The 24,059-nt window shown below is 43.6% G+C and overlaps 2 protein-coding genes across 6 annotated transcripts in view; one reads left to right on the forward strand and one right to left on the reverse strand.

The window, feature by feature from the left end:
• SEPTIN2 (septin 2) overlaps positions 1 to 21,225 on the reverse strand; it is a 38,947-nt gene extending 17,722 nt beyond the window's left edge. Inside the window, exons 1-4 of one of the 4 annotated variants that reach the window (XM_030916939.1) lie at positions 20,359 to 20,414; positions 19,775 to 19,908; positions 12,205 to 12,230; positions 10,069 to 10,189 (exon numbers count right to left, since the gene is read on the reverse strand). In XM_030916939.1, coding sequence (XP_030772799.1) covers positions 10,069 to 10,189; positions 12,205 to 12,230; positions 19,775 to 19,862 — 235 coding nt within the window. In that variant the 5' untranslated portion in view covers positions 19,863 to 19,908; positions 20,359 to 20,414. Of the gene's footprint in view, positions 1 to 10,068; positions 10,190 to 12,204; positions 12,231 to 19,774; positions 19,909 to 20,358; positions 20,481 to 20,713 lie in introns of those variants that run through there. The other 3 variants (XM_010377001.2, XM_010377000.2, XM_030916940.1) reach the window with 3 other exon arrangements.
• The window catches only part of HDLBP (high density lipoprotein binding protein), an 85,833-nt gene continuing 82,257 nt past the window's right edge, over positions 20,484 to 24,059 (forward strand). The window contains exon 1 of one of the 2 annotated variants that reach the window (XM_010376997.2): positions 20,484 to 20,754. The gene's annotated coding sequence lies outside the window, so the exon portion shown is untranslated. Of the gene's footprint in view, positions 20,755 to 21,037; positions 21,224 to 24,059 lie in introns of those variants that run through there. The other variant, XM_010376999.2, reaches the window with a different exon arrangement.

The following is a 24,059-nucleotide window of genomic DNA, read 5'->3' on the forward strand; positions in this document are numbered from 1 at the left end:
TATAATCCCGGGACTTTAGAAGACCAAGGCTGGAGGATCACTTGATGCTAAGAATTTAAGACCCTACCTGGGCAAAAAAGGGAGATCCCCATCTCCCAAAAAAACCAAACGAAGTAAAAAACTCCAAAATCTTAGCCAGGTGTGGTGGCATGTAACTAGAATCCCAGCTACTTGGGAGACTAGCGCAGGAAGATTGCTTGAGCCCAGGAGTTACGATCATGCCACTGTACTTCAGCCTGGGTACAGAGTGAGACCCTGCCCCTTACAGAAAAAAACAATTCTGGGAAAATCAAGAACAAAAAAGTGAATTCGAAATGTGCAGACATACAAAATTAAGACTGCATTTTAAGTGAACTGCAATTTTCACACACGAAAAGAACAAAACAATGTGTTGCACATGCCTAAAAATGATTGTAAAAATTTGACTAAGTGCCTATTATCCCATTAAGTCATTCTTTTACTAAACTGCGGTGCAGTGCCCCTTTGTATTTTTGCTCCATTTAAAGAAGATTTTACCAATAATTGCTAAGTCCTTTCTGCACGTCTGGCACAGGTCTAGAGCAGAGACACGACAGAGAATGAGAAGGAACCAAGTCCCTGCTCCCTGGAGCCCTGCAGCCCAGCAGGGAGAGGATAAACCAATGAAATCCCTTTCTGACTAGAGTGGCAACAGCTGTGGGGAACAGCTGAGAACGTCATCAGAGGCAGCTTTTTAAAAAGCAGTTAGAATATCCCACTGGCTACTTCTAAATTATAGATCTTAATTTTAAGGGTATATGTGATTATTTTACTTGGAATAGCTTTTGAGTAACATCAACACATGGTCTGCTTAAGGAACTCGGAACATGAGGCTACACTTGGGCTGAATCACTGCAGCGCAGGCACCCAGCTCTGCTCTGCCTCACTTTCTTTAGTATCTCCATTCTGGCCAGGCGTCTTTCACGTACGTGTCAGCAAATGAGAGAACAAGACACACAGAGATCTGGGCCTGCAAATCTACCCCAAATGCACTGGGTCCAGAAGTTTCACTTGTTACAAAAGTAACAAAGTATTTTTTAAAGTGCCAGAATTAATATAGTTTTTCTCTAATAGTAGTGACAAAAGAGACTGGAATGGGAGGTATTCAGAGTTTAAAATATGGCATGTTTTCCCTAATTAGAAAGAAAACAGTATTAGGCACAGTGGAACCATAGAAGGAAACATACATACAGGGTGAGAAAGTGAAGCTTCATTGTACAATACTATTCTGAAATCCCATCAGGCAAATCTGTCACCAAAGTTTTAGGCTTGAGTTAGAAGTTTTTTTTTTAAACCTAGGCTAAAAAAATACAATGGCAAAACAGCCTATTCCAGGAATGTTAGGAAGTAGCTTTCAAATCTGAGGGAATTTCTCAAATTTTAAATTTTTTAACCAACATGAAAATGAAACTGCTTTCTCAAACACTACGCATCAAGGGCCTTTCTCAGGAGGCCCCTGAACAGCAGTCATCTAAGTGATCGGCTTTTTTGCTCAAACAACTCCCACCAGAGCTGCGCAAGAGCAGGACGGCCCTGGCAGCTGCGTGAGGCGGGACTCTGTGGGAGCGGGGAGCTCACGAGGGTCTCCAAAAGGTCTGGCCCGCCCATCCCAGACTCCTGTGCCCTCAGGATGGAAAGCCTATAACGTGTGAGCGCCCGGAATTACACTCAGCTGTTAGTGCTCAAGTGCTCGCTCCAACCCTCCCGTACAGTCGACCACAGTCACAACCTGCTTTCCTCTTTTTCAGACACAAACATCTTTACATTAGGTTTCTATTAGGTAACATATTTGGCAACAGGCTTTATTCTTAAACATGCTTTTCATATAATGAAGCCACCATCACATATAAATGTAGCCAGGATAGTAACTTTTTTTTTTTTGAGACAGAGTCTCGCTCTGTCGCCCAGGCTGGACTGCAGTGGCGCAATCTCCGCTCACTGCAAGCTCCACCTCCCGGGTTTACGCCATTCTCCTGCCTCAGCCTCCCAAGTAGCTGGGACTACAGGCGCCGGCCACCACACTGGGCTAATTTTTTGCCTTTTTTAGTAGATACGGGGTTTCACCGTGTTAGCCAGGATGGTCTCCATCTCCTGACCTCGTGATCTACCCACCTCGGCCTCCCAAAGTGCTGGGATTGCAGGCATGAGCCACTGCGCCCGGCCAAGAGTAACGAAATATAATTATTTATCACTCTGACTAGAATCTACAGCAATATGTCACTAAATTGTCTCATGGACAGTCTGCAACCTGGCTTCCTTGCTTGATGTCGCTGAATAAGTCATTGTGATTTTAGAATCCCTTGCAGACTGTTGCCCCGACATCTGTGGTGGCTTCCTTGCTTGATGCCGCTGAATAAGTCATTGTGATTTTAGAATCCCTTGCAGGCTGTTGCTCCGACATCTGTAGTCTTTCATTTGCATTTGATCTGTTATTTTGTAAACTTGCCTACTTCTTTAGAAGTCTTGACACAATTTTAAAAACTATGCCTTTCCTCTTCAATAGTCTCTCTTTTACCAATTACATGTGCTAGGGTTTTCCACCATTTTTCTTGAGCTATTAATACAACAATTCGAAAGTTGAGGGTTCTTGTGGCTTTCTAGTTCTACTTTTCACTACTCACCCTCAACCCCCTGTTTTCTTTTAAATCCACTTTATGGAGGCACAATTTATAAATACTAAAATACACCCATTTAAACTGTACAGTTTTGACAGAAGTAGATACTCAGATAACCAAACTCCACTCAAGATATAAGATTATTTTCATAACCCTAGAGTTCCTTTGTGTAACTGTGAAGTCTACCCTCTCCAGTCCCCACTGCAGGCAAACACCAATCTACTTTGTCACTACGTATCAGCTTTGCTTATTCTAAAACTTTTAAATGGCATCACACAACATGGCCTGTTTTGTGTCTGGCTGCTTTTGCTCAACAAAGCACTGAGACTGACGCATGCTGTTGCATCTATGAGTAGTTCGTTTCTTTTTTTTTTTTTTTTTTTTTTGAGATGGAGTCTCCCTGTGTCGCCCAGGCTAGAGTGCTGTGGCTGGATCTCAGCTCACTGCAAGCTCCGCCTCCCGGGTTTACGCCATTCTCCTGCCTCAACCTCTCGAGTAGCTGGGACTACAGGCGCCCGCCACCTCGCCCGGCTAGTTTTTTGTATTTTTTAGTAGAGAGGGGGTTTCACCGTGTTAGCCAGGATGGTCTCGATCTCCTGACCTCGTGATCCGGCCGTCTCGGCCTCCCAAAGTGCTGGGATTACAGGCTTGAGCCACCGCGCCTGGCCGAGTAGTTCGTTTCTTTGTAGTGCTCGGCAATATTCCATTGTATGGCTACACCACAATTTGTTAACCCACTCTCTAGATACCTCTGCTCTCCCCAGTTTGGGGCTATTTTGAGAAAAGCAGCTATGAACATTCATACACAAGTCGTTATGGACATGTTTTCATTTCTTATGGGTAAACACATACAAGCGGTACTGCTGGGTCTTAACTGTTAAAGTACCACCAAACTGGCTACCATACTGGTTGTGGCATTTTTACATGCTCACTGAGTTCCAGTTGTTTCACATCCTTGCTGACACCTGGAGTGCCTGCGTTTTAGTGGATGTGTGGTGGCATGTAGTGGTTTCAATGCATAGTCCCGATGACCAAAGATGTGGACATCTTTACGTGGGTTTACCGGCTATTTATCTTCCTTAGTGAAATGTCCATTCAGATCTTTTGCCCCCTCTTTGTAAGTGGGTCATTTGTCTTACTCATGTGTAAAAGATTGTTACATATTCTGGACACACATCCTTTGTCAGATATGGTGCTATGAATACTTCCAGTTCCTCCCATTTTATTTTCCTACTGATGTCTTTTGAAGAAGACCAACTTTTAATAATGCACAAATACTTTTATAATTTCTATTCTTCATGTCCTAAGAAATCTGCTTACTACAAAGTCAAAAAATTTTTTGCCCATTTTCTTGTATAAGTTTTATAGCTTTATATTTCAATCAACTATCATTTCAGGTTAATTTTGACATACAGTGTGAAGAGTTGAAGTTCATTTTTTCACACATAACCATCTAGTTGTTACAGATGCAAAAAGACTAACCTTGCCCCCACTGAATCAACTTGGCTTTTTTCTCAAAAAAACAGAACAAAAAAATTGAACTTATCATATTGATTGATCTACTTCTTGGCTGCAGCTCTGCTCAATAGATCTGTGTACCTACCCTTACCACACTGTCTTGTTTACACCACACTATCTTGTTTACACCACACTGTCTTGATTACTGCTAAGTCTTGAAATCAGAGACTGTAATCCTCCAACTTTGCTCTTTTTCTAAACTGTTTTTGTCTGTTCTAGGCCCTCTACATTTAAACTTTAGAATCAGCTTGTTAATTTTTATTTCTGAAAATTGGGGCTGGACACTGTGGTTCACACCAGTAGTAATCCTTGCACTCTAGGAGGCTGAGACAGGTGAACCACTTCAGGCTAGGAGTTCAAGACCAGCCTGGCCAACATGACAAAATGCCATTTCTACTAAAAATACAAAAATTAGATGGGCGTGGTGGCGCGTGCCTGTAATCCCAGCTACTTGGGGAGGTTGAGGAATGAAAATCACTTGAACCTGGGAGGTGGAGGTTGCCAAAATCATACCATTGCACTCTAGCCTGGGTAACAGAGCAACACTGTCTCAGAAAAAATATGGGACAATTTGGGGGAGAAAGGGCATAACAGTTCCAATCCACAAATGGGGCAGATCTTACACAACTTATTTAGGTTTTCTCTCAGCAGTGTTTTGTAGTTTTCAGTGTATAGGTCTTGCACATTTTGTTAAATTTATCCCTAAACAATATTTTTTGTGACTGTGTACTGTAAATCATTAATACTCTTGTTTGTGATTTTTTTTTTTTTTTTTTAAAAGGAGTCTCGCTCTGCCATGCAGGCTGGAGTGCAATGGCATGACCTTGGCTCACTGAAACCTCCCCCTCCCGGGTTCAAGTTATTCTCCTGCCTCAGCCTCCAGAGTAGCTGAAATTACAGGCACCCACCATCATGCCCGGCTAATTTCAGTACCTTACAAAAGTACTAAAGAGACGAAGTTTTACCATGTTGGCGGGGCTGGTCTTAAACTCCTAACCTCAGGTGATCCGCCAGCCTTGGACTCCCAAAGTGTTGGGATTACAGGTGTGAGCCACCACACCCAGCCTACTTTCTTATCTTTAGTGGGTCCTGGATTTTTACAATTCATTTTTCAGCTAACATCATCTTCCTCCTTGATAACTACCGTGAATGACACTGACTTTGAATGTTACACCATGTATTCCTAAGATAAACTCCATTTGTTTAGTTGGTTCTAATTTGAAAATGAGAATTTGTTCCAATGGGATTGACATATTAGGGAACAATAGCAGCATAATACAAATTTCCTATTTGCTTATATATGATCTCATTGGTGAGAAACTAGGTGAATACAGAAAACTGTGTTTAATTTTGCATCCAACAGAATCAAACCACTTGGAGATATTCCCAACACACACCCCTAAATATTTATCAGCTAATTTTCTTCACCGCCCGTTACGAGCCACACCTAATTTACACCTAGTGTTATGACTTTCCAACTTTAGAAAATCCTCCTTCCACAGCTACACAAAAGGGCACAAGTTGCAACCCTCCTGATGTCCACTTGCACAAACCAAACCTCAGGGCTTATATGGTGTAGTGATTATTTTTCAGCCATTTACATGTGGACTAGTATAACTCTTGTGTTCCTATCTTTTCTCCCATTGTGTCACTGATGAAGGCTCTGAGTATTGTGTACCTATCTTCTCCACAAGCTCTGATAAGCTCTGTGGTGTTTATTCATCATGTTGGATGGTATGGGGATCGTTTTAGAAACACACAGGTTGCATCATAGCAGAACTAAGTGCATTGTCTTTTTATTTAGATATATTGCTGGACTTGGTAAGATTTAATTAAGATGTCCATGTCTAGTTCACGTATACGTCAAAAGTAGAGGTTCTTCTTCAAAGACTTTCCTCCTCATCTAATTAGGAATAAATAGTAACTTCTCTTAGAAGCAAAAATTTATTCAAAGACGTGTGCTAACATTCTTAAATAATCTGCTAGCTGTGATGAGGAAATCAACATACTTTATGTTCTTAGCGCCCACAATTTAGCCTAAATTTGCCCTGGCATGCTTATGATGGTCCAAGCATTAGGGCATAGCCTGCTGTTCTTCCTTATTTGAAGGTGATTTTACCTTTCTCAACAATCCTCCTTCCTTTGTTCTCCTCTCTGCCTTTGCCTCTTTTAAAAAGTTCTAAGTTGCTAGTCAATCAGGACAAATAAGGAACGTGAGGTCCCGTTCCAGCCAGTGGAAACAGCAGTAAGGCAGACACAGCAGGTTATAAATGACCTAGGTTATAAATGATCCTCTTTGTTCGGTGTACTCTCATGACAAAACTGATGGCGAGTGCACCCATTCTGTACAAAGTAAAAATGGCTTTGTTGAGGAAACTGAATTTATGTTCAAGTGCTATTTCCTTATGGCACCGAGGAACAAGCATTTCTTTTTTCTTCTGAGACGGAGTCTGGCTCTGTCGCCCAGGCTGGAGTGCAGTGGCACCAGCTCGGCTCACTGCAAGCTCCACCTCCCACATTCACACCATTCTCCTGCCTCAGCCTCCCGAGTAGCTGGGACTACAGGCGCCCGCCACCACCACACCTGGCTAATTTTTTATATTTTTAATAGAGATGGGGTTTCACTGTGTTAGCCAGGATGGTCTCGATCTCCTGATCTCGTGATCTGCCCGCCTCGGCCTCCCAAAGTGCTGGGATTACAGGTGTGAGCCACTGTGCCCGGTCAAAACAACCATTTCTAACATGTATTAGTCTGTAGTTTTCTTGTCATTTATAACAGGATAATGCTGGCTTCATAAAATAGACTGGTAGGTGTTTCCTACTCATCTATTTTGTGAAGAAGTTTGTTTAAGACTTATATTAATCCCAGCACTTTGGGAGGCCGAGGTGGGTGAATCACGAAGTCAGGAGATTGAGACCATCCTGGCTAACACGGTGAAACTCCATCTGTACTAAAAATACAAAAACAAAATTAGCTGGGTGTGGTGGCGGGCGCCCGTAATCCCAGCTACTCGGGAGGCTGAGGCGGGAGAATGGTGTGAATCCGGGAGGTGGAGCTTGCAGTGAGCCACAATCGTGCCACTGCACTCCAGCCTGGGCGACAGACAGAACGAGACTCCATCTTAAAAAAAAAAAAAAAAAAAAAAAAAATTTTATATTACTTCTACTGCCTGCCACATACACCTTTTCTCATTTTTAATTTCAATTTTCTTTTTTTTTTTGGTGAGATGGAGTTTCAATCTTGTTGCCCAGGCTGTAGTGCAATGGTCAATCTCGGCTCACCACAACCTCCACCTCCCAGGTTCCAGTGATTCTCCTGCCTCAGCCTCTCAAGTAGCTAGGATTATAGGCCTGTGCCACCACGCCCGGCTAATTTTGTATTTTTACTAGAGACAGGGTTTCTCCATGTTGGTCATGCTGGTCTCGAATTTCCCACCTCAGGTGATCCGCCTAGCCTCCCAAAGTGCTGGGATTACAGACTTGATCCATCATGTTTTGAGATGGAGTTTCGCTCTTGTTGCCCAGGCTGCAGTGCAATGATGGGATCTCAACTCACTGCAACTTCCACCTCCCAGGTTCAAGCGATTCTCCTGCCTCAGCCTCCTGAGTAGCTGGCATTACAGGCATGTGCCAACACGCCCAGCTAATTTAGTGGTTTTTTTTAGTAAAGGTGGGATTTCTCCATGTTCGTCAGGCTGGTCTCCAACTCCCAACTTCAGGTGATCTGCCCATCTCAGCCTCCCAAGGTGCTGGGATTACAGGCGTAAGCCACCGCATCCAGCCAATTTCTACTTATTTTTTGAGATGGAGTCTTGCTCTGTCCCCAGGCTAAAGTGCTGTGGTGCGATAGCTCACTGCAACCTCTGCCTCCCGAGTTCAAGCGATTCTCCTGCCTCAGCCTCCCAAGTAGCTGGGTCACAGGCATGCACCACCATGCCCAGATTTTTGTATTTTTAGCAGAGCTGGGGTTTCACTGTGTTGGCCAGGTTGGTCTCGAACTCCTGACCTCAAGTGATCCTCCTGCTTTGGCCTCCCAGAGTGCTGGGATTACAGGTGTGAGCCATCACGCCCGGCCAGTTACCATATTCCTAATGACAATTCAGTGGTCACTCCTCTTACCTTCAACCCCTGGTATGTAATGAATTTCTTTGTTCTGGCTACCTTTTTTTTTTTTCTTTCCTTGAGACAGGGTCTCACTCTGTCACCCAGGCTGGAGCGCAGTGGCACAATCACAGTTCACCACAGGCTTGACGTCTCAGACCGAGGTGATCCTCCTCCCTGAGTCTCTCAGGTAGCTGTGATTACAGGCACCCCCCAGCAAGCCCAGCTAATTTTCCTATCTTTTGTAAAGACAGGGTTTCACCATGTTGCTCTTGAACTCTGGGGCTGCAGTGATCCACCCACCTTGGCCTCCCAGAGTGCTGGGTTTACAGGTGTGAGCCCCCACAACAGGCCTGTTCCGGCTACTTTTAAAGACCTCTGTTTATCTACGGTCTATTTGCTTATTACGTGCTTTGGTGTGCTTTTCTATTCCATTTTCTGCTTGTTGGTTCATCAGTAGCTTCTGGTAGCTTGTTATGATACATCTTGGTCTAGTTTTCTTTATATTTATTTTGCCTGGTATTTGTCAAGCTTCTTGGATCTGTGCATTTATAACTTTGCTGAAATTGGACAATTCCCAGGCATTATTTTTTCATGATTGTTTTTGTTTTCCTGTCTTCTCTGTGAATATAATCCATATATTAGACTGTTTACAGGGTACCAAAGGACATTGAGGACACGTTCCGTTTCTTTTTTTTCCAGCTTCTCCCTTACTGTGCATCTACTGTCCCTTCACTTCTGCAGCGTATCATGTGCTGTCAGGCTTATGATGGAAATTTCTTAGTCTTTCGAAGTTCCACTTGGTTCTCTGTTGTATCCTTATCTTATATTCGTGTTTTCCTTTAAGTAATAGAGTTCTTCTTTGCCAATTCTACTGTCTCTGTCATTTCTGGATCTGTTTCTATTGCCTGATTCTTCTCCTGATTATGTTCAGGTTTTGCTTCTTTGATGCCACACAATTTTCTATTAGATATTGTGAACGTTACACTGTACATGCCTGGATTTTTTTTTTTTTTTTTTTTGAGACAGGATTTCATTCTCTCACCCAGGCTCGAGGCTTGAGTGCAGTGGTATGATCTCAGCTTACGGCAGCCTCAACCTCCTGGGCTCAGGTGAGAGGAGTTACAGGTACATGCCACCATGCCTGGCTAGTTTTCATCTTTTCTGTAGAGACAGGGTTTCACCATGTTGCCCAGCCTGGTCTTCAACTCCTGAGCTTAATCCTCTGCCTGCCTTGACCTCCCAAAGTGCTAAGATTACAGGTGTGAGCCACCATGCCTGGCCTGGAGGATATTTCTGAAATGGGTCACTTACATAGCCATCGGCAGGCCTTGGTTCCTTACTTGGTGGGCTTCCCTGTAAGCTGCTTGAGTGTTCTCTTGACATGGCAGCCGGCTTCCTCCAGAGTGAGTAATTTGAGAAAAGGCAAGGTGGGGGCCACAATGTCTTTCATGACCTAGTCTTAGAAAGCCACACACTTTCATTTCCACAATATCCCGCTGGCTACACAGGTAAAACCCTATTCAATGCAGGAAGGGTTAAGAAAAAGTTGTGAATACCAGGAGACAGGAATCACTGGAGGCCACTTTGGAGCCAGCTGACACAACGAGTAAACTTTCACTACATGTAAATAACGAAGGGACAGAAAAATAATTTTGCTTCTCAAGAAAATTTTCGAATGAATATACATATATTTGTTCAAATTCCCAAGTTATTTGACTCTGCCTCTTACTTTATAGATCATGTTGTTACACTCCAGAGATTGGAAGGGGAAATATTTATTTAGTAAGTTGGAGACTATAAATTAATTTCTTACCGACCACCATCAGTGTGAACTCAAAACCTTTTTTCACTGATTTTCGGTGAACTTGATTGGGGAGATTTGCAAATCCAACATAGCCAGGAGTTTCTGGATTTATAAACTGAGTTGGTTGTTGCTAAACAGATTAAAAACAAACAAACACCTTAGTAGTTGCTTTTAAGATATAATCAGACGTGAAACATAGGTTATCAGTTTTCACAAATTTTTTAAAAAGTATAAACAAACATTTCCAGAAAGTCTTAATTCTATCAGAAAACCAGCTGTATTCAATTAGGAGCATTAAAAAAAGAAAAACTAATCTAGTGTAACTCCTTAGTTATATGCTGACTGAAAATTAACACTGTGTTAATCAGTATTGTTTAGGAATTTAACAATACATAGAAGACACATGCTTAATACATCTTAACGCAATTTCAAATTTCGACTTGAGAGACTATGGAGTTCCAGGAAAATCAGTTAAGCTTACAAAGTACTGCTACAGCTGACAGTGCTTTGAACGAATGGTTTCATTCAACAAACTTGGCTAAGGAATAGCTTCCCCCAGGTATTAGGTGTGATGCATTTCTGAAAAGTATCCAGGAAAAAGGCATCTCTCTTGCTGTGATTCTAGCTCTATAGAACAGTTTCACCGAGGGTGAGGCAGGCAAATGAGAGGTGGGATGTTGAGTATCTAGTGTCAAAGATCAAGAAAGAACAGACAGAATGAGAAGATCACAGCTGACTACACTGAGGTATCAATATTTCTTGGTAGAATATCTGATGAGAGAGAGGACAGAGATGTGAGAAAGCAAGAATAGCAGAAGTAAAACCAGAATCTAGACAGTGGCATACTGAAAATGAGAATAAATTTTAAAAATCAATTTATTAATTGAAAAAGGCAAGATACAAAATAGTATTTCCTTTAGGACTACATTTTGCAAATGTATAGTCAAATGCACAAACGGGTGAAAAAGAATATATGTAGCATATTAACAGTGGTTATTTCTGAGTGGTGAAATAATGACTTTTTTTTTTTTTTTGCTTATCCGTGTTCCAAGCTAACACTGGTATAAAATGCAAAAACTGATATGATGACTTTGCATTGGATAGTAATGAACACTATAGGACTCAAAGATAAAAAACCAGAGAAATAATAATCTTGTAACGTTAACCACAAGTTCTGCTTTTCTCAGAATGTTCTTTAGAACTAATTTCTCTCTGAACTAACTTGCAAGGGCTGATTTAAACCAATTTATCAAGTCTAAGAGCCCCATCAATTTCATCATAATAGATTACTAGAATTCTAAATTATTTGGTCTGCTGGGAATGTACTAAGGGGGCTAAAAGGACTGTTACTGATGTGTGTAAAAAAAAAAAAAAAAGTAGAAGCCTGAAAAAAAAAGAGAAAGCTCCAAGCTTTCAAGATGACAACCAGGCCGAGCGCGGCGGCTCACGAGATCGAGAGATCAAGACCATCCTGGCCAACGTGGTGAAACCCCATATCTACTAAAATACAAAAAATTAGCCAACATGGTAGCACGCGTCTGCAGTCCCAGCTACTCCAGAGGCTGGAGGCTGAGCCAGGGGAATCACTTGAACGTGGGAGGTCGAAGTTGCAGTGAGTTGAGATCATGCCACTGCACTCCAGACTGCTGACAGAGCAAGACTCCCATCTTAAAAAATAATAATAATGAGTCCGGGTGGTGGCTCAAGCCTGTAATCCCAGCACTTTGGGAAGCCGAGACGGGCGGATCATGAGGTCACGAGATGGAGGCCATCCTGGCTAATACGGAGAAACTCCGTCTGTACTAAAAAAATAATACAAAAAACTAGCCGGGCGAGGTGGCGGGGCCTGTAGTCCCAGCTACTTGGGAGGCTGAGGCAGGAGAATGGCGTAAACCCAGGAAGCGGAGCTTGCAGTGAGCCGAGATCGCGCCACTGCACTCCAGCCTGGGTGACAGAGCGAGACTCTGTCTCAAAAATATATATATATATATAATAATAATAAAAAGACAACTAAATTAGAACTCTTTGTCTTAATGAATCAAATACATCAGTTGTATTAAAAATAATGAATCGTACAAATCCAACAGCCTGAAAACATAAAGCAATTTTCTCCTTATGCTGTAGATACATGAAGTATGATCTTACCTTAGACATCTTTTGTGAAGCTTCGTCTGTTAAAAAGAAAAACACACAGACACACATAAACGCACATAGATAGTATGCATGTATACACACGTATATTTAACAGGATGAACTGACCTGTAAAAAAACTTACACATAGGCAATGTAAAAAGAAAATACAATTTCAGAACCTTCCAAATTTATTTTGCCAAAGGGAAAAGTTAAGTGCTGACAGTGAGCTCATGTGATATTACTACTTTCATTCTTTCTGACTTTTGCGTTTAGATGTATACATTAACCAGACTCCCTATTCTTTACTCAAACCTAGACTAAATGACTGGGAGATAAGAGATCCTTATGACTGTTACTTCTTTACAAAAGGAGGTTAAACAAATCCCTTCAAGTGTAATCAATAGTAGCCAATCAAATTTGTAACTTTAAATGGGCCTTAGTACAGAAAATGTTGTAATTCTGTTTGGCACCTTCATTTTGCCTATATAAACAATCCTCATTTTACCCCACCCTGGGAGCACTACACATTCTTTGGTGTAGCTCTGCTTATACTTTGTACTTAAATGAATTCTTTTAACTGAATCAGGAGCCTTTTGATTATTTTAGGTGACAGCATCTCAATTACTTCAAGTATTTCCCTAGGAATAAGACAAGCATCTATCATTACAAAGGTTAACTTCGATTAAAAAAAATAGGCCAGGTGTGGCGCTCCCGCCTGTAATTCCAGCACTTTGGGAGGCCAAGGTAGGCAGACCACTTGAGGTCAGGAGTTCGAGACCAGCCTGGCCAACATGGTGAAACCCCATCTCTACTAAACATACTGATTCAGCCAGGTGTGGCGGCATGTGCTTGTGATCCCAGCTACTCAGGAGGCTGAGACAGGAGAATCGCTTGAACCTGGGAGGCAGAGGTTGCAGTGAGCTGAGATCATGCCACTGCACTCCAATCTGGGCGACAGAGCGAGACTCCATATCAAAAAAAAAAAAAAAAAAAAAAAAAAAAAAAAAATTAGATGGTGGCTGGGTGCAGTGGCTCATGCCTGTAGTCCCAGCACTCGGGGAAGCAGAGGCAGGACTGCTTGAAGCCAGAAATTCAACACCAGTCTGGCACCATAGCAAAACCCTACCTCTACAAAAAAATTAAAAAATTAAAAAAAATTTTAAGTTGATAAAAACAACTGTATATATACACATACACACATATTCCGTATTTTCAATAATACTCAATTTTTTTCAGTACTGATTATATGTTAGACACTAGGGACACAAATGGGATACACACGGATACACACTTCCCTGACCTCTGGAATTACGTCATTTCCCCTCTCTCTTTGAAACCTTTCAAGGAGTAAGGGACGCTATTACATAGCAACTGTAACCTGAACATGTTTGCCACCCATCTGAGTTTCCTAGAGCTACCTGAGAACTAGATTTTGACACTGGGGTACAGGGAGCAATGTGAACTACATTTATGAGGAAAGGAAATAGGACGGAAGGCATCTGAGTGTTTGAGAAATGTGACAATAGTTTTAAAGATACGTGGAATTTTTTTTTTCTTTTTGAGACGGACTCTCGCACAGTCTCCCAGGCTGGAGGACAGTGGGTGATCTCAGCTCACTGCAACCCCCGCCTCCTGGGTTCACGTCATTCCCCTGCCTCAGCCTTCCGAGTAGCTGGGACTACAGGCACCCACCACCAAGCCTGGCTAATTTTTTTTTTTGTATTTTTAGTAGAGACGGGGTTTCACCGTGTTAGCCAGGATGGTCTCGATCTCCCGACCTCGTGATCTGCCTGCCTCGGCCTCCCATAGTGCTGGGATTGCAGGTGTGAGCCACCGCACCCGGCCAGAGATATGTGGAATTTGTATACAAATTTTAGAAACCCTGAAGCTTTGGAAAGCATGGAGTCTGTTGGCTAACTTTCAGTAACACCACCAAGAAAGATGACTGCTGTCAAATTTTATTCCCTCTGGAGCTTAGAAGCTTATTTAAAAGCTTCTCTCACTTTGCCTCTCGATTCCGCTCCTCCAAATCTTAACTTCCTGAATACTGTGTACTCTGTTTCCCCTTTGACTGGAAATGTTCCCAACTACCTTGGAAGAAATGAGATCCCTGCATCCCCAATGTTATTTGGCTTGGTTAACCAAAGAATAGTTGCAGTAAGATTCAGGAGCCTTTAACCTCAGCATAACCTAAGAATTGAGGGCAAGTGTGAGTGTGGAGTAGAACTTCCTAAAGGGAGAGAGAACGGTCGGATGTAATAAAGACAGTTTTGGCAGAAGGAGTTGGCATCTTGTTTTCAAATAATATAGAGTTAAGTATCTGATTATGAACGTTAAAAAAAATTAATTGTTAAAGAAAATAACAAATTAAGAGAAAAATATGGAGGAAATAGCAACTTCATCAAACCAGCAAAAATACAGAAAAGGACTAAGAAGAAACAAAATCAGAAGTAATCCTAAATCAGCACAACGGGGACAAAATTCAAGAACATCAGTCATCAGTACAAATGTGAAATAACCAAATTATCTGCTTAAAGGAGGAGACAGATTGGCCTAAAAAAACAAAAAAAAACAGTCCAGCTATAAGGTATATGCTTAAAACAAAGGAACAAAGAAAGGCTGAAAATAAAGGGACAAGGTAAAAAATAGCAGAGGCTAGCACAAACACGGAGGAGCGACAACACTATTATCACCTTGCCAAGGTGGGAATCAGAGTAAAAATAACTAAGCAGAATAACAGGGATAACAAGTTATAATGATAAAAGCAACAATTTATAGGGAAGATACAATATTCATAAGCCTATATGTTCAAATAATCACTGTAGATAAACACATAAAGCAAGGACTAGGAAAAATACAAAGTTAACTTAAGAAAAACACAATTCAAGTGAGAAACTTTAATAGTTCTCCGAGAACTTGACAGATTCAGTAAACACAGTATACGCAAGGACAGAGAAGAATTGAGTAATACACAACAAATAAATCTGATTTAGCAGACACAGAGAAACTTGAATCAATACCTTAAAAAATGTTTAAAGTCATGTATCTACCATAAAAAAAAAAGCCTAACCAAAATTTGAAAAACATTTCTACAGTCAATGTTCTCAAATAATGATCTGCTTAAATTGGGGGGAAAAAGATGAAAAGTCACTCCCAGTAATTTGTTACGTTACTGGATATCCCCGGGATCAAGGAGAGTAACAAAAGCAAAGCCACAAGCAATCTCTAGAAAGCAATGGAAGGAAGATAAAAGCAAAACTTACAAGATAAAACAGGAAATCAATAAAGAGAAAAAATGAATTATGAGGGGGGAAAAAAGAAGAGTAAACAAATCCAAAAGTTGTTTTTTTTGTTTGTTTTTTGGAGACGGAGTTTCACTCGTCGCCCAGGCTGGAGTGCACTGGCGCGATCTCAGCTCACTACAACCTCTGCCTCCTGGATTCATGCAATTCTCCTGCTTCAGCTTCCAGAACAGCTGGGATTATAGGTGTCCGCCACCACACCCAGCTAACTTTTGTATTTTTAGTAGAGATGGGGTTTCACCATGTTGGCCAGGTGAAACCTCCTGACCTCAGGTGATCCACCCATCCTGGTTTCCCAAAGTGCTGGAATTACAGGCAGGAGCCATCATGCCCGGCCTCAAAAGCTGGTTTTCTAAAACAAATTCCTCACAAGCCCAATTAAGGAAAAAATAGCAAATATACAAAAGAGCTGAAATAATGACAGAGGAGATCACATGTAGCAAAATGGCCACAAATCTGAAAATGTAGAAAAAATGGGCACCGTAAATTACCAACACAGAACCAAAAACTGGAAAATCTGCCGGAAACGAGTATCACTGAGCAGCTGATTAAAGACATACCAGTGAAAAGGACCAAGACTTGACGTTAGAGTTGAACTCCATCTAACCTTGGACAAGATCAAAGTCATTTAACTATTCCAAGCCTCTACCGAAAAAAGGGAAAACCATGTGTTTTATGAAGACAGCAAGGTTTTAGTAACCAACTCAGATGGAGACATAAGAAAGGAAAAAAGGAATGAATGAACGCCATAGGTCAATCTCACTCACAAATATAAATGCTAAAATCCTGAATAAAATAAATGCTAGCAATTAGATTCCAGGATGTATCAAAAGCATCTATCAATATTAATCCAACAACACAATACTGGGGAAAAAAAACCATGCATTAATAGATGCTGATGAGGCATATAAAATGTAGCTACCAAACGTAATGAAAACACTAAGTAAGAAAACTGCTGGCAAAGTGTGGTGGCCCACGCCTGTAATACCAGCACTTTGGGAAGCTGAGGCAGAGAAGCGCTCGAACTCAGGAGTTCAAGACCCGCCTGGGCAACATGGTGAACACTGTCTCTACAAAAAACATAAAAAAATTAGCTGGGTGTGGTGGTGGGCACCTGTAGTCCCAACTAAGTGGGAGACTGAGGTGGGAGGATCCCTTGAGCCCAGGCCTTGGCTGTAGTGAGCCAAGATGGTGCTGCTGCATTCCAGTCTGGGTGACAGAGACTGTCTCAAAAAAAGAAAAAAAGGAAAACTGCTTAAATCTAATCAGGATATTTCTGAAAACCAACGGCAAATGCTATTCTCTAAACAACAGAAAATTAAATCTATTTAAATGACAACCGATAATTAGGCAGGAATGCCTTTCCATAATTATTTTAAAATACTTACATGAAAACTTTTACATGAAGACCTATACAAAAAGTGAACAAAACCCTCATGTGCTGTCCATTATCCAGCTTCAACAATTAGCAACTCAAAGTCAATAATGTTTCATTTCCACAATCATCACTGCCACTGCTTGATTATGAAGCAAATACGAGATACAACATTTCAATTATATTCTAGTATGCATATCTAAAAATAAGGGCTCCTAAAAATGACAAACCATCACCCATAGCTAGTTCCTTAATGCAATCAAATATCCAATCAGTATTCATATTCCCCATTCTCTCATTTTTTTTCATGTGAATCAAGATCCAAGTAAGATGTAAATACTGCAATTTCACCATGATTATTTAATACTACCTTGGTGAGTTTACTGAATATAATGAAACAAGAAAATGAAAACAAAATACTTTTTTGCTGATTGGACTGAATACACAGAAAATACAAATACTCGGCTGGGCGCGGTAGCTCATGCCTGTAATCCCAGCACTTTGGGAGGCCGAGGCGGGCAGATCACGAGGTCAAGAGATTGAGACCATCCTGGCCAACATGGTGAAACCCCATCTCTACTAAAAACACAAAAATTAGCCAGGTGTGGTGGTGCATGCCTGTAGTCCCAGCTACTCGGGAGGCTGAGGCAGAGCTTGCAGTGAGCTGAGATCACACCACTGCACCAGCCTGGTGAGAGCAAGACTCCGTCTCAAAAAAAAAAAAAAAAGAAAACACAAATATTCTGGTTAAAAAAATTCTAGAATAAGATAATTTAGTAAGGTATTTGAATATAAGACCTCAAGTCAGTCAAGTACCAGCAATGAATATCAAGGAATTAGAAAAGGGGGCACATCATTTACAACAGAGTTTTAAAAAATCCAAACAAGTAGGGACCACACTAGAAAACAGGTCCTACACAGAAATCAAATCATTTTTATTTTCCCCAAATTAGCATACTATTTAGTCCATTTCTAACTGGAATCCCTAATGGTGTGGCTTTTTTCTTAAACAACTGGATAAAACGAGCTTCAAGTTCACATGGAAGGATTAAACGCCAATGCTGAAGATAGAAAAGATCAGGCACTTGCCTTACTACCTATTACATGTATCTGATTTCAAACCCACACAGTGCAACATAAAAATACCATAGAGCACCTCTCCCACACCTCCACAGAACCCCCTCAGCCTCACTGAACCCTGTGCACACATATGGGAAAATGGAGAAACCATTTGTCTTAAACTGACATTTCAACTTTGCTTTGACTTTACCAAGTTTCTCCTGCCATCTATTTTTTTCAGAAACATAACTTGGATCCACAATGTTTTCTCTAATAATTTATTAACTAATGTGAAATAGAAGGTGAAAGACGAATAATGAACCTTTGAAGCACAGGGTTTTCAGTGAGAAAGCCTTGATCCAGCAACACAAACTGCCAACCACTGTGATTAAAACACTGGATGCAAAATGGATCAAAAATGTAGTCAAATGAAAATTTTATTTCTTCAGATCGTGTTTATTCCACAGGCCAGAAGTTGTTTAAAGGTCTTTAATCTTGACCCACAGCTTATTTCTTCCACAGAACACGTGCATCCCAATACATATAAAAAAACCACTTTTCCCAAAACAAAAGATACAAGATGAAGAACATCCTGCGATGTAGAACTCGGAAGGTCCATGATCTCTTATTCAAAGCATCTGGATTCTTTGGGTTTGGGGAAGGTCCACGTTCAGCATAATCACATAGCACTCCTAACACGGACTGGGGCAGGGATAAGTGGCATGTATGACCACTAACAGAATAGACTATACAATTGGCCTCACCTCAATTCTGCTGCCAAATGAGTTTCGGTGTTCCCTTTCCTCCACACGCGCACACACACACACATAAACAAAACAAAACAACAACAAAAACCCACAACTTTTTCTTTTACAGCAGTTTCTGTATGCTGGTATTGGGAATAAAAAGGGGCCCTGAGTTACATTTATGAATGATAGAAGGAAACCCTAGCCCCTTTCCCTAGGTCACACTGCTAGTTTAAAAGTCAGAATGTAAATCTAATCTAATTAAAACGCTCTTGTTCTTTATTCTGGGCTGTGGCACTGGTGAAGGAGATCAAGGTGGAAGTTGGGGAAAAAAAAATCAGGACAACTTTTATAGCTAATGAGATCAATGCCAAGATTAGACGTAACAGTACACATTATGACTTAGGATGCTGGGTGGTGCAAAGAATCCACTAATGGGAGCTATGAAAAAATCAGTGAAAACAATGAAGCTCAAATCAGAAGTATCAAGAATCAGCTTTCATGACCCCTACACCATCATATTTTTCTTTATGACAGCAAAAGTATTTTGAAACACTAAATACATCGCCAAGCACTGTGATTTAAGTCATTCGAAAACTACTTGAGAATCTACTAGGTGATCGACAACAACCGAGGCAATGGGTATGGGTGGCAATATCAACATGTGCCCTGCCCCTCACGGTCCCAACAGTCCAGTGAACAAACACCATCTGGAACATCAGGCAAACACCTAAGCCTGTCTGGAGGTAATCTAATTTGGGCGGAATCCCACAAGCAGGGACTAGGTAAGGAGAAGGCAGTTAAGGTGGGAGGTAACCAGATTTGAGAGTTTGGGCCATGGCCAAAAGTGTGGAAGTTTGAACTACAAGAAGTTCAGTACAGTTGGGTCATGTGTTTGCGTGGACAGAGGAGAGGGTCTGGGGGTACCGACAAGAATCAGACCGAAAAGGTAAAAAACCCACCAGGTGTGGTCTGGGCCCGAAGGCCAGGTCACAGTTGGGACTTCACTGAGATTATGGAGACCACAGGCTTGCTTCTCATCCCCGGACAAACCCGGCGGCCTCCAACCCCATACCCTACCCCCTGCTGCCTGTCCGTGCCTCGCTGGTGCAGCCCTTCGTCGCCTCTCCTCGCCGAAGGTACCCGCAGGCAGGGCCTAGTCGCTCTCTCCCCGCTTATCCGCCGCATCCAGTCGATGGGCTTGGAGGTTTGGGAGCTGGCCAGTCCTCCACGCCTCCGGGAGGAAATGGCACCGTTAGAAAGACAAGATGGCCACACAAGCTCTAAGTGTTTGTCGGGCCTCAACCTGTATCCTCCCTCCGAGCACCAAACCTCCCGACCTCGGCGGCACTCGACGCCCCGAGGCCCAGTACCGACAACCGCGCAGTGGAATTCCCGCAGGGTCGCCAGGGGGTCACCGGAATCCCCACTCCCGCGACCGGCCCGGCCCGTGTCGGAGCCACCGTCACTGGCACTAGGACCGCCCGGGAGAGGCAAGCCCACGATAGGGACCGAAGAGCCCGGGCCCGGCCGCCCCTCCCCCACCCCGCCCCGCCGGCACCCCAGGCGGGCCGACCACCCCCGGAGAGTATGGGACGAGCGGGGCGTCCTCCGCACCTCCTCGGGAGGGCCGGCCCGCAACTTGTGGCCCCGCCACGGCGGGGTACACTGGCGAGACACTCACCCGCCAAACAGCCCGAGAATAGGCGCCGACCGACCGCGCCGCGGACCCGCCCAGAGCCCGCGGCCGGCTCACACCCCGTCCCCCCCAGCGCGCAGGCGGATTGCGTCACCGCGTCACCCCGCCCCTTTGCCAACTCCTTCCTGGCTCGGCGCGGCCCGGCCTTCTTCCCCCCCCCATGCGGCCGGCTTCCGAGTGCGCAAGCCCAGACTCGTTCGCGTTGTCCGCCTCTGCGCAAGCGCCGTGCTCCTCCCACGGCGGTTGGCCATATAGAGGCTGGGGGTGGGGGGGAGGTCAAGCGTAGCCTCTTCTCCTTTACCAAGATGGCGGCTTGTCCCTGTTCCGCCACAGTTCCTACCTTATGAGCTCGGTTTTCTTATGCTAATAAGAGTGGAACAGGTAATGAGAATCTTCGCCTTGCGGTGGGTAACTGAAGTCGGGGGAAGGCCGTTTGTTAGAAGGAGACAGGTGCTCACTGAGGAGGAGAGAGGCGGTCGGGGGAGGGCAGGTGGTGGCGGGAGTGCGGAGCGATCACGGGGAGGGGGAGCCTTCGCCTCTGCTCCTGTCCTCCAGGAAGATGGCGGCAGCACCGAGCTGGGGCGCCGAGGACGACTGGGCGGGGGGACGGCGAGCGGCCGCGCGAAACTGGTCTAGCCCACCACCGCCGCCGTCTCGATGATCGGGGGGCCTCTCCGGGATTGGCTGCGCGCACGTCACGTGGGGCCGACGGGCCCTGCGCAGACCATCGAGTCGGGCGTCCCTCCCCGGGGACGTGGCCTTCCTGTGCCCGGGCTGGGGCCCGCCGCCCCGCGGGGGAGGGCGGAGCTGGCGCGGCCCCTAGCTTTCTCCTTCTGGTGTGGGGCCCGAGGTGAGACCTGGGGAGTGCCCCGCAAGCCCACGAGCAGCGACGTGGCTCGGGGACGGGAGGGTGCCGTGCCTGGCTGCGGCCTGAGCGGGATGGGCGCGGGCGGCTCCGGCCCGCGGGTTGTGCCCCGGCCCGGGGTGTCCTTTCCTCCCTCCCGCGTGGCCTGGAGGCACTGCAACTGTTCGAGACTCACGTCAAGGCTCGGCGCAAATACCCCTCGTTCAGGAAGACTTCCTAGGTTTCCCCCGCTTAGAGGAAGCACTTCCTGAGTTCCTAATGGCTGACCCGCATGGTGTTGGGAACCTGAGCCTCTCTGACACCATGGCATGTTGCTAGGGTATTTTTGTGCGTAGCTCCTTTGGAAAGGGATTAGGTGCTCAGGGCTAGCTGCTACATATCCTCTCCATTCGACTTAGAAAATGAGAGGGTCAGACTTGACATGGTGTTTGGACGCCATGTAAAATCGAAGGAAGTCGACTTGGACTTTGCTTATTAAACAGTGCTTGTGCTCAAATGAAACGTCTGAAGGAATGTGGATGAGTCGTAATCTTCAGGAACATGACGATTTGCCCCTCAGTTTTGCGTTTTATGTTCTCAGATTCATAGCTACCCTATACCCTAAGCCCTCAAGCAATGACTTCACATTTATTTGGTGTCTGCTTAAGGATAATCAGTCACTTTCTTAGCAGGTAGCTTCCTTAAAACCCTATTAAGATAGGTTAAGTCACAATTAGGATTGTGTCTAAGGCTCCTGGTAGCGGCACATTGCATAATAAGCTTAATGTTCATTTAGGGAAGCAAATCTGGGATGCTGAAACACTGGATGAAACGTGGTGCTTAGGTTTACGTTTTGATTTTTGGGCAGCTAAAAGTGTCCCTAGGCTAAATTCATTAAGTACACATGATATTAGGATACTTGGCAATAGTATTTAAAAATAGTTGAAAAGGTGTTTGGGTAAGAATTATTTCCATCGTTTGAATTGCCGAATCTCTGGGTCTGAAACATCAACCTATCAAAAGTTTTAGACTTGGAGAAAATGGAGCTGGAGCCTACTGCCTCAAGTCTCAGGGACAGCATTTGAAACCCCGTTAAATAATTCATCATGAGGATTAAACTTTCCTGTTACTACCATTAGTTTTGCTTGATGCCAAGCACTGTTTAAGGGACTTAGCTCATCTTATCATGAGTCAAATTAACGTCATTGCGGTAAAACTGCATTGAGTGTAAGGAGAGTACCTCTAAGACGTAGTTGACCTATGTCCCGTCCCTCAGCACCACTTGGCTTAATCGAATCCCTGTCACAGTGTCCTCTCCAGTGGGCAAAGCTAACTTCTCAGTGGCCTGGTGGGAGAATTTCTTCTTGAGTAATTAAGTATTTTTCCAGGTTTTGTTGTTTTGGCCTTCCAGTTGTCTGACTTCAGCCTCATGGCCTCACTTCTTCATTTCAATTCAAAAAAATATTTGCTGGAAATTGCTGTGTAAGGTTAAGGGTTCTGCAGATACAGAGGTTAAGAGGATATAGACTTTTCGGCCAGGCGCAGTGGCTCACGCTTGTAATCCCAGCACTTTGGGAGGTCAAGGCGGGTGGACACTTGAGGTCAGGAGTTCGAGACCAGCCTGATCAACATGGTGAAACCCCGTCTCTACTAAAAATACAAAAATTAGCCGGGCATGGTGGCGCGCGCCTGTAATCCCAGCTACTCAAGAGGCTGAGGCACGGGAATCTCTTGAACCCAGGAGGCAGAGGTTGCAGTGAGCCAAGATTGTACCACTGCACTCTAGCCTGGGAGACAAAGTGAGACTGCGTCTCAAAAAACCAACAAAAAAGGGTATAGATTTTTCTTTTCCTCAAGCAGCTTGTGGTCTAGTGTGAGAGACTCATTTGTAGAAGAGTAATTACATTATAGTGTGATAAGTTCAATGATAGAAATATATATATAAGGTGTGGACATAGGAAACAGGCTGTGATTACCTGTTGGAAAGTCTTCCTATAGAATGTGGTCCTTGAACTGGTAAAAGACGAGTAAGAGTTTTTCCAGGTGGTGTTGAATGTACAGGAAGACTAGGAAAGAGGAGGCTGACATTTATAGTTGGCAGCATACATGGACAACAGGTTGAGAATTTGGTATACTCTTGCCATTGCAAATGGTAGAGGGCTTGGCTCAGACTGTGTGCTGAAGGACTTGATGCCCTTCAGTGAGTTTTATCTGAGATACTCTGACCTGAACAGAATTTGAGATGATTGCGCTGGGTCCACTGGGATCACTTACGATCCTTCATGGGTCATATGGATTCTCCATTAGTGCGTCCCAACTGAAACTTACATGAAGGGCTTAAGAAGAGAACATGCTTTTTGGAGTACAAAGTGGTAGTTTTATTTGGTATGGCCCGTTCATTGTGCATCCATCCCATGGGCAAATGGTGATACGAAGCTTTTCCCTCTTCTGGTAAGCAGTAACCAAGTTCTGGAAGAAGCATACCATGCAGCTTTCCCTGTTGCCAAGTTATGATGACACAAAGTCCAAAATGCACGTAAAGGTTTTTCACCAAGTAGAAAAGCAGAGAACCCCAACCAGTATAATGTGTCAGAATACTTTTCCCCTTAAATTGTAAAAGCACCACAACGTTCAACATTTGGAAACCAAGAAAATAATGAAAAGAACCTCTTTTCATGTGTGTATTTTAAAAATTGGTTACATGTTATTTTTTGCTATTTCTAAAGTCAGAGACATTTTAGAAGTGAAATCCCTAGTAGGCTATTGTTTTACCAAGCACACTGAAGTTCCTCGAATACTGTTGAAGATGAGCCAGACACTTGTTCTGACACGTGTCTGGACA

Source organism: Rhinopithecus roxellana, chromosome 14 (assembly GCF_007565055.1).
Source record: "Rhinopithecus roxellana isolate Shanxi Qingling chromosome 14, ASM756505v1, whole genome shotgun sequence".
Lineage (NCBI taxonomy): Eukaryota > Metazoa > Chordata > Mammalia > Primates > Cercopithecidae > Rhinopithecus > Rhinopithecus roxellana.